The 10,710-nt window shown below is 35.6% G+C and overlaps 1 protein-coding gene across 1 annotated transcript in view; it reads right to left on the bottom strand.

The window, feature by feature from the left end:
• Positions 1-10,710, bottom strand: part of LOC109821179 (histone deacetylase 5-like) — a 30,880-nt gene that overhangs the window by 6,015 nt on the left and 14,155 nt on the right. The window contains exons 6-10 of the mRNA XM_020387369.1: positions 6,883-6,947; positions 6,162-6,332; positions 5,982-6,074; positions 5,547-5,617; positions 4,084-4,459 (exon numbers count right to left, since the gene is read on the bottom strand). Of these exons, the coding sequence (XP_020242958.1) occupies positions 4,084-4,459; positions 5,547-5,617; positions 5,982-6,074; positions 6,162-6,332; positions 6,883-6,947 (776 nt within the window). The remainder of the gene's footprint in view (positions 1-4,083; positions 4,460-5,546; positions 5,618-5,981; positions 6,075-6,161; positions 6,333-6,882; positions 6,948-10,710) is intronic.

Genomic DNA, 10,710 nt, shown 5'->3' on the forward strand with positions numbered 1-10,710 from the left:
TTTAAGAAACTAATTAGGCTAAGACTTTGGTTCCAACTGCCCCCCCCCCCACCCCCCACCCCCCAAACCAAAAAAAAACAAAAAGCAAAAACAAGAAATACTCATATATAATTCGCAATGTTGCGATATTGATGTGAAACAAGGCAAACAATAACACCACTTTGTATTTCGGGTCTAAGAATGTTTTTGGAAGTGGATGGGTTTAAGCATAAATGAGGGTAAAGCTTTAGATTTATAGACAAAAAATAATGATAAAACTTTGGAAGTGGGAAGGTTTCAAAACAAATACGGTAGAACTTTGGGGTTATAGGCAAAAATCACAACTTTGAATGTGGGTGGATTCAAAAATAAATGGAGGAAAATTTAGGCTTAGAGAGAGGAAAAAAACCTCTAAGGTTAATCGGAGGGTATTGTAGTTATGAATAGTACAATGAAGTATTTTGGGTTATAGGGTGAAAATACTTTAGTGAAGTGAGTGGAAGCACTAAGACATTGGTTCGTAGGAGGGGAAAAAATCATCTACAATTCACAATGCCATGAGTCTCGCAACATTGTTGTGAAAAAAGCAAAAAATAACACCACTTTGTCTTTCGGATCTAAGAGTGATTTTGGAAGGATAGGGTTAAAAGTAAATGGGGATAAAACTTCGAATTTATAAGCGACAAATCATGGTATAAGTTTGGGAGTGGTGGTTTTGAAACCCAATGGTGTAGAACTTTGGGTTTGTTGGCAAGAATGATAATTTTAAATGTGGATGGGTTCAAATATAAGTGGAGGAAAACTTTGGGCTTAAAGGCAAAAAACCAAAAAGAAATCTTTTGGAGTAATGGAGTGTACTGTAGCTATGAACACTGTATAGCTATAGTTGTATGCATATGAATAGAACTTCTAAGAAAATTCAGAGTGTACCTTACTTAAGCTGTGCAACTAAGCACCAAATAATTATAACTAGAGAGACAATATGGATTATGTAACCATCATTTTGTTGATATCACAATCATTTTGCAATTAACTCCGTGTAGAACGACATCTTAAAAATGACCACTAAACTAAACTATTACAGTGAGTAAAACAACAACTAAGGACTCTGGATAATTTAACTGAAAATATATGAGCTTAACTCAAGCTCCGGAAAATAGGATTTTGTTTTTACGACGTAAGGATGCAAATCAATGCATGAATGCTTGCAGCAAACAGAAAGGTGTATGGTAACTTTTCGAGGTTTGTGCTGTTCATCTGTGCATGGAGGATAAAATAGGAGTTCTCAATAAACAGACCATGTTGCTTTATTCTGCTCTTTTTCTTAGCCCTGAACTTCATTTGTGTGGATATGTCCCCTGATTTTGGGGCACTTCCCACTACCTCCTTCCCAGCCTCTCTGCTTGTTGTAAGTCTTGTATGAAGATATCAAAATTTAAGGTGAAGTTTATATCATAAGTTTAGATCAATCTTTACATCATCTCAAAGTTCCAGCATCATAAATATCCTTTTCTTTGACTAAATCAGTTGATTCCTTTTTTTTTGGATGTTATGAAGACTTGAACCTAAGAATTCTTTAAAATGATTCATAAGTTAATCAGATGCGGGTACGGGTATGGGACAAGGCAAATTTGTAAAAGATGTGGTATGGGGAGTGGGGACACAACTACACATACATGTATATGTAATAATAATTTACATGAGATCAATATATATTTTTTCATTTATCATGCTATGAAATAAAATCCATACAACATTCATATGCTTCTTTTATAATATAGATCTATAAATTAAAAAATTGTTTGTTTTTAACTTGATATCCAAAAGGCCCTCTGTGATCATAGTTTTGAATTGGGTACCAGATGAAATGACCCTACTTATGTCTAACAAGTTTTAGGAATTGCATGTGAAGTGTAGGATATACATCCAAGTAGACGAGTGTTTTAAATTAAAACATGTATTATATAATTGCGTACACATTTGAATAAAGGTATACAAACATCCAAGGAGTGTCCACTCTAGCTTCGGTGTTAGCCTGTTAGGTATAGGTTTGACAGGGTTATGACACGGGTACAGGTCCACTTAGAATTATCCATGCGATGCAGACTGATTTCGAAAACTTTACAGCTTAGGTGTAAAAGATTATTCCAGGAATAAGAAAATAAATAAAGAGAGAATAACCACTACTAGCTATAAAAACTCAATAAAAAGTGACCATTCAGGCAAACTAGTAGAAACTTATAACATACTGATTCAATATTTGAAGCAGAAACAACTTTTAAAACTGATTATCCCGTCGATATGCAGATGCCAGCTAGCATACCTATCTAACCAAAAAAAGAAGAGTAATGAAACTATAACCATCATTTAGCCCTTTTTTGACACATTTTAGGAAATTTTAGATCTTTCCAAATCAATTGTTTAGAATTTTAACAAGATGTTTGTCACGCCCCGAAACTCCGCAGCGGAAATTCATAAAATACGGGGTACGCGACAGCAGCGACCCGTGCACGAGACAAGTTTTATGCACGAGTCAAGTCTGGCAATTCATATTATAAAATACTAGTGAGTTCATTAAAGCCCCGCCCCAAAATCCCGAAGTCGGTACTCTATTAGATCTGATGGACTGGCCTCACAAACCACCACATGTTTTTTCAGCACGTTTTGTCCTCACTCACGCGCTCCCTGGAAAACTTCCCAGGGGGTCACCCATCCTAGAATTTCTCCAGGCCAAGCACGTTTAACTTTGGAGTTTCTAAAAGTTGGGTTCCCGAAAAAAAGATGCATCTTGATGGTATGAGTATTCCAATCAAATCTATCAATACTAATCACATCACCCTCTTCAAGGGTTGGAGTATTACAATGTTCAAATAACTATTGTAACAAACAACATTCTAAATAATCATGTTTTCTGATTAGAATCAATGTTTTAAAAAACCTCCGCCTAGCTCGCTTATGCCTAGGCGTAAGCCATACATTGGTCGCCTACCTAGCACCTAGCGCCTAGACGGTACGTAGGCTGCCCATCTAGGTTTTTGGAGCGTCTCGAAGAGCATGGTCTGCTTACATGGCCTGCACCCTTTATGCACTGATCGTGATTTCCTCCATAGCAACCTCCACGTTCTCCAACCTCCTAACTATGAATACTTCCTCTCTCGACCTTCAGCAAAACCTCCACCACCACTTAAGAAATTTGTTTAGGTGTCAGTTCAGCGCCTAAAATTTCTATAACACTAGCATTTACTATCAGTAATTGTAATTGAAAACTTAAAAATAGGAAAACACCTAGTCCCCGCCTAGGCTATAGGCATTGGGTCCAATGCCTAGCCCACCTAGCGCTTTCTGTAACCTTGATTAGAATAATATCTTATACAACATGTTCACACAAGTGAAGATGAACAAAATAATGCTTGTTTACACAATGTGATTTAAGCCCCCAATATTTTGCTCTTGCTGTTCAATATTTTCTTTTTTCCTTTGTATGGAAGGAAACATATGAATATATATCCTGGAAATCTGATGGACCAATAGTGTATGTGGCATAATTCATTTCGGAGAAACTAACATGCATAACCCATTACAGTTTTTTCCTTATCAGATAAATAATAACAGGTACTAAATCAACAATAAATATGATGGGGTAAAAAATACTAACAGATAAATAATAACAGCTACTAAACCCACCTCCAGATATTCTGTGCCTGTCGAGCATTGAGTCACTCTACAACATGCATAAAATTGAAATGTCATGTACAGGGTAACAGGATAGGATAACTACCAACCTTAATGGACAGTTAGTAATGTAAGAGTTGTGTGGAATGTCAGTAACACAAATAGAGAGATGTTGGAAACGTGCTTGCTACTTGTCTTCCAACCAAACTCCAATTTAAAGATGCAAACGTTACCATAGAAAATATATCACATTAACTGTGCATAAAAAGTCAAAGAATATAATGTCCATGATTGGTAAGAAAGAAGAAGATGAGTGAAATAAGAATTTTGATTGGATCACTAAACATTAGAGATCACGAGTGCTATCATATGCATAGTTTTCCAGGGGAATATCCATTGCGTCCAGGCATAACTAATAAGTGATAATTATACCTTTCCGCCTTTAATGTAGCAAAGAAACCTGTCCTTTGACATATTTGATCCAAAGCTTGCATACCAAACCTCAAACTTTGATAAACCCGACCTCCATGTGGGGCAAGGACTATTAATTTGCTGAGGAAGCAGTGTTGGAATACTATGAGATGCTTCAGCTGAACTTTGCTCTCTTGGCAAGTCATTTGAGGTGACAGCCTTCCCAAGTTTATTGCCATCAAGATTTAAAGTTGTAAGGGAAACAGTCACATCATCTACAATCTCAACATGATTAATGGAATGTCTGGAGTTGGAAGTCCGATCATCATTGTCTACTAAGCAGTTTATGGGCAATAACTCTTGCCAATCAACCAGTTCCTCCATATATGCAGATATTCTGAAGTGCAAGAAACATATCAAGTCATAAGACAACAGCCATCCCAATAAAGAAGACCAGATAACCGTGTTTGAAAATAAATTTCTAGTGAACTGATGCTTAACATCAGTATCAAAAAAGTTCAGCAAAACTGATGATTTGCAAATCACCAAGGTGAAGAAAATTAAAGTGGATGCCAAGTTTGCTGAAGTGAAAAAAATACTAGTACAAAACCGACGTTTCGATGAGTAAAAAAATGCTGCTAACTCTTCCCTCCCAAGTAATCCTTGGTCAAAACATGGAAGGCAGGGATATACCAGAAACTCATTCTATTGTACACACCAGTATTTATAGGACACAAGAAAGAAGGCCAAAACAAAAGTTCAATTGTGGGGTTTGAATCTTTGACAGCCCTGAAATTATGACATTAGTATGATGCTCTTTTTAAAGGTGAGAGAGTCTTCAAGGTGCATTTTAAGTAGTTGTTGGCTGATTTAAATTGTTTCTGGTTTGGCCTTTGCTTATAAGTAGCACAGCCTCAGCTCTTGCCAGATGTTCTAGAGTGCACATAGACCCTCTAAAATTTCTAGCTAGCCACCGACGCACATATCTATTTATGTGCACAATTAATTTTATAAAACTATCTTGGATACCACTAGCTGATCTTATCTTGTAATCAGCTCAAGGCGTCTGAACTTGTTCTTTTATTTTATTATTGAAATATAGTTTTGAGCTTACTGTTTAGACAAAAAATTAAGATATATTCAAAATATTGAATTATTTACCAGTTCAGTTATTTTGTGATGTAATTAACCACACTATAATCATAGACCATGAAGCCTGACCTCTCTTGATTGGTATTTAAGAAACTGCACAAGGTATCCTTCATGTTCATGGATAGTGAGAATGATGAACTGTCTACCAAAATTGTCATTAGTCATCTGCTATAAATCCATTGACAGAGTCGTAGATTCATGGTTAAGATCAGCATGCAAGACATTCTTAGATTGTGTAAAAGTGACATGGAATAAAATGGACATTTTTTGTGGCTTTCTAATCAACGTGAGATATCATATATGTCAAAGGAAAGGGGGAAAAAGCAAATTGCCTAGCAGCCAAGCGTACATCTGGAAAGCACCGGACAATTGATATAAGAACCATTAAAGTATATTTTACGCACTTCAAAGAGAATACACTAAACTCAAAGTTGGTTCAAAGCTGCATAGAACAGTCTGAATGAATCCGTGATCATTTGATATAGTTTGTGGGAAGAATACAAACCAAGGATCAACTCTGCAGTCTGCACAAGCATCAGGATGTGCTTATATTTCCAGAATTCTCAAAGGTTCTATAAATTCATTAAACAATAATAGCACATGGGTTCAGATTCCTATCACATTACTAAATAACACAAGGGAAAATATACTTTGCTTAGTAAGGCAGTGTTTTTGGCAAAGCAATGATTATACAGGATTATCAGAAGTCCAAGCAAAGGTACAAATAATATCTTGCAGAAAATTAAAATGGGAGGGGAGTAAAATACCTCAACTGGCAAAGGATGGTTGTTGCTAATCAATATGTCTAGTGGAAGCTCAAAAGACAGAATCGGCCAAAATTTCTTCAGTTCATTTCGCACCTGGTTACATATATCTTTGTATATGAATAGCCTGAACTAAAAGATGATAGCATTACTAAAAAAAGGAACCTGTAAACAAGATAATACCTCCTGTATTACACGCCACGTGGACTCAAAGGGTCTACTTTCTAAAGATCCATCAATCGGTTTTTCTTCCAACAAAGTTCTAATGCAAGCAAGAACAGAATTTGATATGGAGTTAAGGTTGTAGCCGCCTTCCAAAGCCATCATAATCTTTCCTCCAGCAAACCTCATTAGCTAAAAGATGAAAAAGGTAACAAAGTTGAAAATTAAGCATGTGTCACGCTAAAGAGGCAAACTGTATTTACAAATGACAGAACAGATATAAGCAGATGAAGGTTTTGAAGTACAGGTCACGGCAAAAATTTTACAGCATGGAACAAAACCAAGTGTGAGTATGCTGAAAGATCATTTACGTAACACAAGGACCTATTTGGATACAATTGACTACTGCTAAATTTGAAATAAAAACAAAAAGTAAAACTTGAAAATGTCAAGGGATAGCAAAGAAGAGCTAAGCAAAGTAAAAAGTGCAACTATTAGTTGCACGAACTTAAAAATGCCCGATACTACCCCCACAGACTCCCTGTTTGGACGCAGGAGTGTGTCAACTATAACTCACTGCAATTTCTAGCATACAAACAAAGATGAAACAATGTAGAAAAATGTAATTCTATAATGAACATATACAACTAGCACTCTTTTCATTAAGCATAGTCTCAAAGAGATAATCACAGTTCAAGTTTTTCTAGGAGCAGCAATAGTGCTTTCAGTGGGGAAGACCGACCTTTTTAAGCATAAGTGAATATCCAAATGGCGTAATGCAACAACCACCTAGTGGATCACCAATCGCTGTTCAACGAAGCAGGGAAAAAGTAAGAACAAGGGAGAGTTTGACACATACTCATAACATGTGAAGACATGCCTTAAACTACTTCAGTAAATTAATAAACTTAAAGGACTAATTTTTGCTTCCACCTAATGGAACGCAAGTAACAAACTAGTTCAATTTAGATTACGTTGACTTTCCTGACACCTGAGAAAGCAGGAAAGTTAGTACAGATTTAAGTACTTAAACTGTTCAAGCAATTGCCAAATGACCACACTTGTATGAAATATGAAATTGGCAAGGTACTACTTATTGACTAATGGCAATTCATGGGGGGAAAGCAGTGTTATCGACGCGCAAGGCGCAACAAGGGGCGTAAAGTCTCCTTATGCGCACCATGCACAAGGCGCAACGTGAGGCGCGTGCCTCACTGAAGCGAGGTGCACGCCTGGAACAGATCTTTTCCAACATATGATATACAAGTATGAAACATGATTGCCCATAATTTTTGAGTTAGCACTTTTAATTGCTAGTTAGCGTGAACTTGTTTGAAGTTATAATTCAGAGAGACACTCAAGCTGATGTTTAGAATCTTTCATCTATATATGAACAATTATCTCCATAAAGTCGTTGTTTCTTTAACTGACTTTTAAAGTTGCACACTTACATTAAATTACTAATTTCTTTTTTCTTTTTATATGTTAACATGAAGAGATGGACAATGAAGTAGCAAGAATCAATCAAATATCTCAATTCTCAAACTTTGTAAAAGAAAAAACATCAAAAAGAGTAAATAATATGCATAGAACATCAAAAAAAAAAGTCTATTAGATGTATTAAACATGTGTATTAAACATGTGTAAAGAGTCAAAAAAACAGTAGATTATCACTAAAGAAACCAAAGATTAAAAAAGAAACCAAGAAAACAGTATATTTTCACAAAAAACGGAAGGAAAAAACATACATTTACTGCAGCCCGGAGATGTGGTCGTCGGTGGCTTCTCTAAATGTCACCGTTGGCTTCACCGTTGATCATTGGATATGGGAGAGAGAGTAGTCGAGAAGAGAGAGAGGAGGCGAGCGATTGAGATGGGAGAGAGAGAGGCGGAAAATACAGAATGAAAACCCTAAAGAATCAATTGGGTTTAAGAAATATCGGGTTTCATACCCAAAAGCCAATTCCTAAAAAATAATATTATTTTTGGGGCGCATGCTTCGGTACGCCCCACCTTAGGCGCAATGCGCTCACAATGCGCACGAAAGGCGAACGCCTCGTGAATGTGTAGCGCTCCGCCTCTGATGCGGGGCCCAATTGTATCAACCCGCATCGCCTCACGCCTCGAGCATGCCTGGCACGATCGCCTTAATAACACTAGGGAAAAGGTAGGGTTAATTGCAAGCAGATATAGTATCACCTAATTGCAAAGAGACCCCTCATAGTTGAACTATTTGTTGTGAAACCTCATAGCTTTACTTGTTAGGAGTAGAACCCCCGAGTGAAATTTCCTTACTTTTAAAATTATTTAAAATGTTTGAGGATGCTGATAGACCCTCTACAGTTCTATTAGTGAGGATAGACATCCAACTGTTTTTTTTTTTTTTTAACTTTTAAAATAGTTGAAAAAGTTCATTAAAGGGGTGCATTCGCACTTGGACCAATAATAAGAGGGGTTTATTCACCACAAGTAGAACTACAAGGGGTATATTCGCAACAAATAGAACTATAGTGGTCTCCTTACAATTGAGTGATACTACAGGGGTCTGTTCACAATTAACCAAAAAATAACCGAAAAAAATAAGATGTGTAAGTTTTTCAAAGGAACACTTCAGGGAACTTCAATTTTCCATATCGTTGGGAGAAGTTTGAAATGAAATGTCTAGCCAAAAAAATGATATTGAAAGACTTGTCAATAAAAACGTTTCAACACACAAAATGGAGCAGGAGAAAAAATCAAAATGTATCATTAAAAGGTAGATGAAGGTATCCTATGCGGCTATATTTGAATTTTTAACTATATTATGTATAGGGTCTTTCTCTTAATGTGGGATAGGGATATTAGTGCAGTTACTACAGTTTAGAAGTCAGATGAGTAATTTATTAGCTTCGAGATAACATGTAGTTACTATAATTTTGAAGTTTATCCAATTTCAGGGCACAAGAATATAGGTAGTGCCAAGGTATTACACCATTCAGGACCTCCAGGTAAGATGTTCATTGCAAGCTCCATATATGAAGCTAAATCAAATAAGAATCAGATTAACATATTCTACTGTAAAAAAAACATGGCAATTTTAGCTGATAACAAAATCCTTTACTAATAAGAGAAGGTGCAACCCAAAAACACAACTTCCAAAATCTATAAACACAACTTCCAAAATCTATATTTAGATGGTTACCCTATGGTATTTCAATTTCATCGGAATGTATGTTCTGGTTTCTTTCTACTCGACATCATTCAAAAGAGGCAATATAAACAATTTTGTGACTAAATTAAAGATAACCAATTTATGTGTGACTATTCTGAGATGATAAACATGTCCATTGGTGTTCATTCACTATGATATTTTAGGTTATATGAAAGATCAGTATCACTTACGCATTTTAAAGTAAATGCCACAAATGACATATCTAAGAACAAGGTTTTAAATATCGTTTATCAAGGATTTATCGAACGGTCAAAATCCATATCGGATAGCGGATATCGGGGATAAGTAGTATTTATCAGAGTGACATTAATATTATGTGAAAAAGAAATAATACAAGCGTTTTTAAAATAGTCCAATTTTCACAGTAGTTGCTTGTATTATCTATAGAAATTTCTATAGAAATTCCTATAAAATGTTTTTGCTTAAGAAATCATTCCATTATATTCATTCTTGTAAAAACTGAAGATTAAACAAAATCTTTTATCAGTCAATTTCAGCAATTAACATACATCAAACAGCAGGACTAGAAGTAGGAACTTGGTTAGAAACTCTGAAGAAGGACATGCTAATGCTTAACTTTGTGGAGGAGATAGCCAATAAGAAAACTGAATAAATGAGTAGGATTCATGACACCAAAATGGAGACAAAAGTTTTGTTGTTGTAGTTGAAAGAGGGAACGTTCCACTTAAATCCATTAGAAAACAATTCTAGGAAGAAGTTTGAAAATAATTTAGAACACCCATAAGGACCTTTTAAACCGTGTCAAGAAATTAGGTTTGTGGCATATTTGACAATGAAATTTTAACTAGGATCCTATATGCATGCATATGATAGATGTAAACTTTATAGCATAAACCTTGGCATATTAAACTTCAATTTTTAGTTTTCTACAAGGACGCATAAATGTTCTTCACAAAAAGCTAGATGATGTTAGCAATTGATGTATAAAAAGATAAGAAAATTGTTCTTGCACCCAAGAAGGGTAAGTAAAGCCAATGACACCAAATGAAACAGCTAACACGTAAATTAAACGCTCCATCTAGCAGATCTGCCAAATAATTGAGTCAGCACTTTGGTGTAGATTATAAGCTCAACTTTGAAAAAGCTTCATGTGATATTTAGTGGATAAAGCAGATTCACCAAGTAACTCAGATAGATATTCATTCTATATGTTTATAAATCTGTATATTACATTTTCCAGACTTCAAATATCAATTCACATGGCATCAAAATAGATAAATTTCATCCGAACTTCTACATATGCAATGGTCTAAATTTCATCCAAATTCATGTACAATTAAGTATTCACATTAAAAGTAGAAAGATTTTTTTTTTTTTTTTTTGGGGGGGGGGGGGGGG

This window comes from Asparagus officinalis, chromosome 8 (assembly GCF_001876935.1).
Source record: "Asparagus officinalis chromosome 8, Aspof.V1, whole genome shotgun sequence".
NCBI lineage: Eukaryota > Viridiplantae > Streptophyta > Magnoliopsida > Asparagales > Asparagaceae > Asparagus > Asparagus officinalis.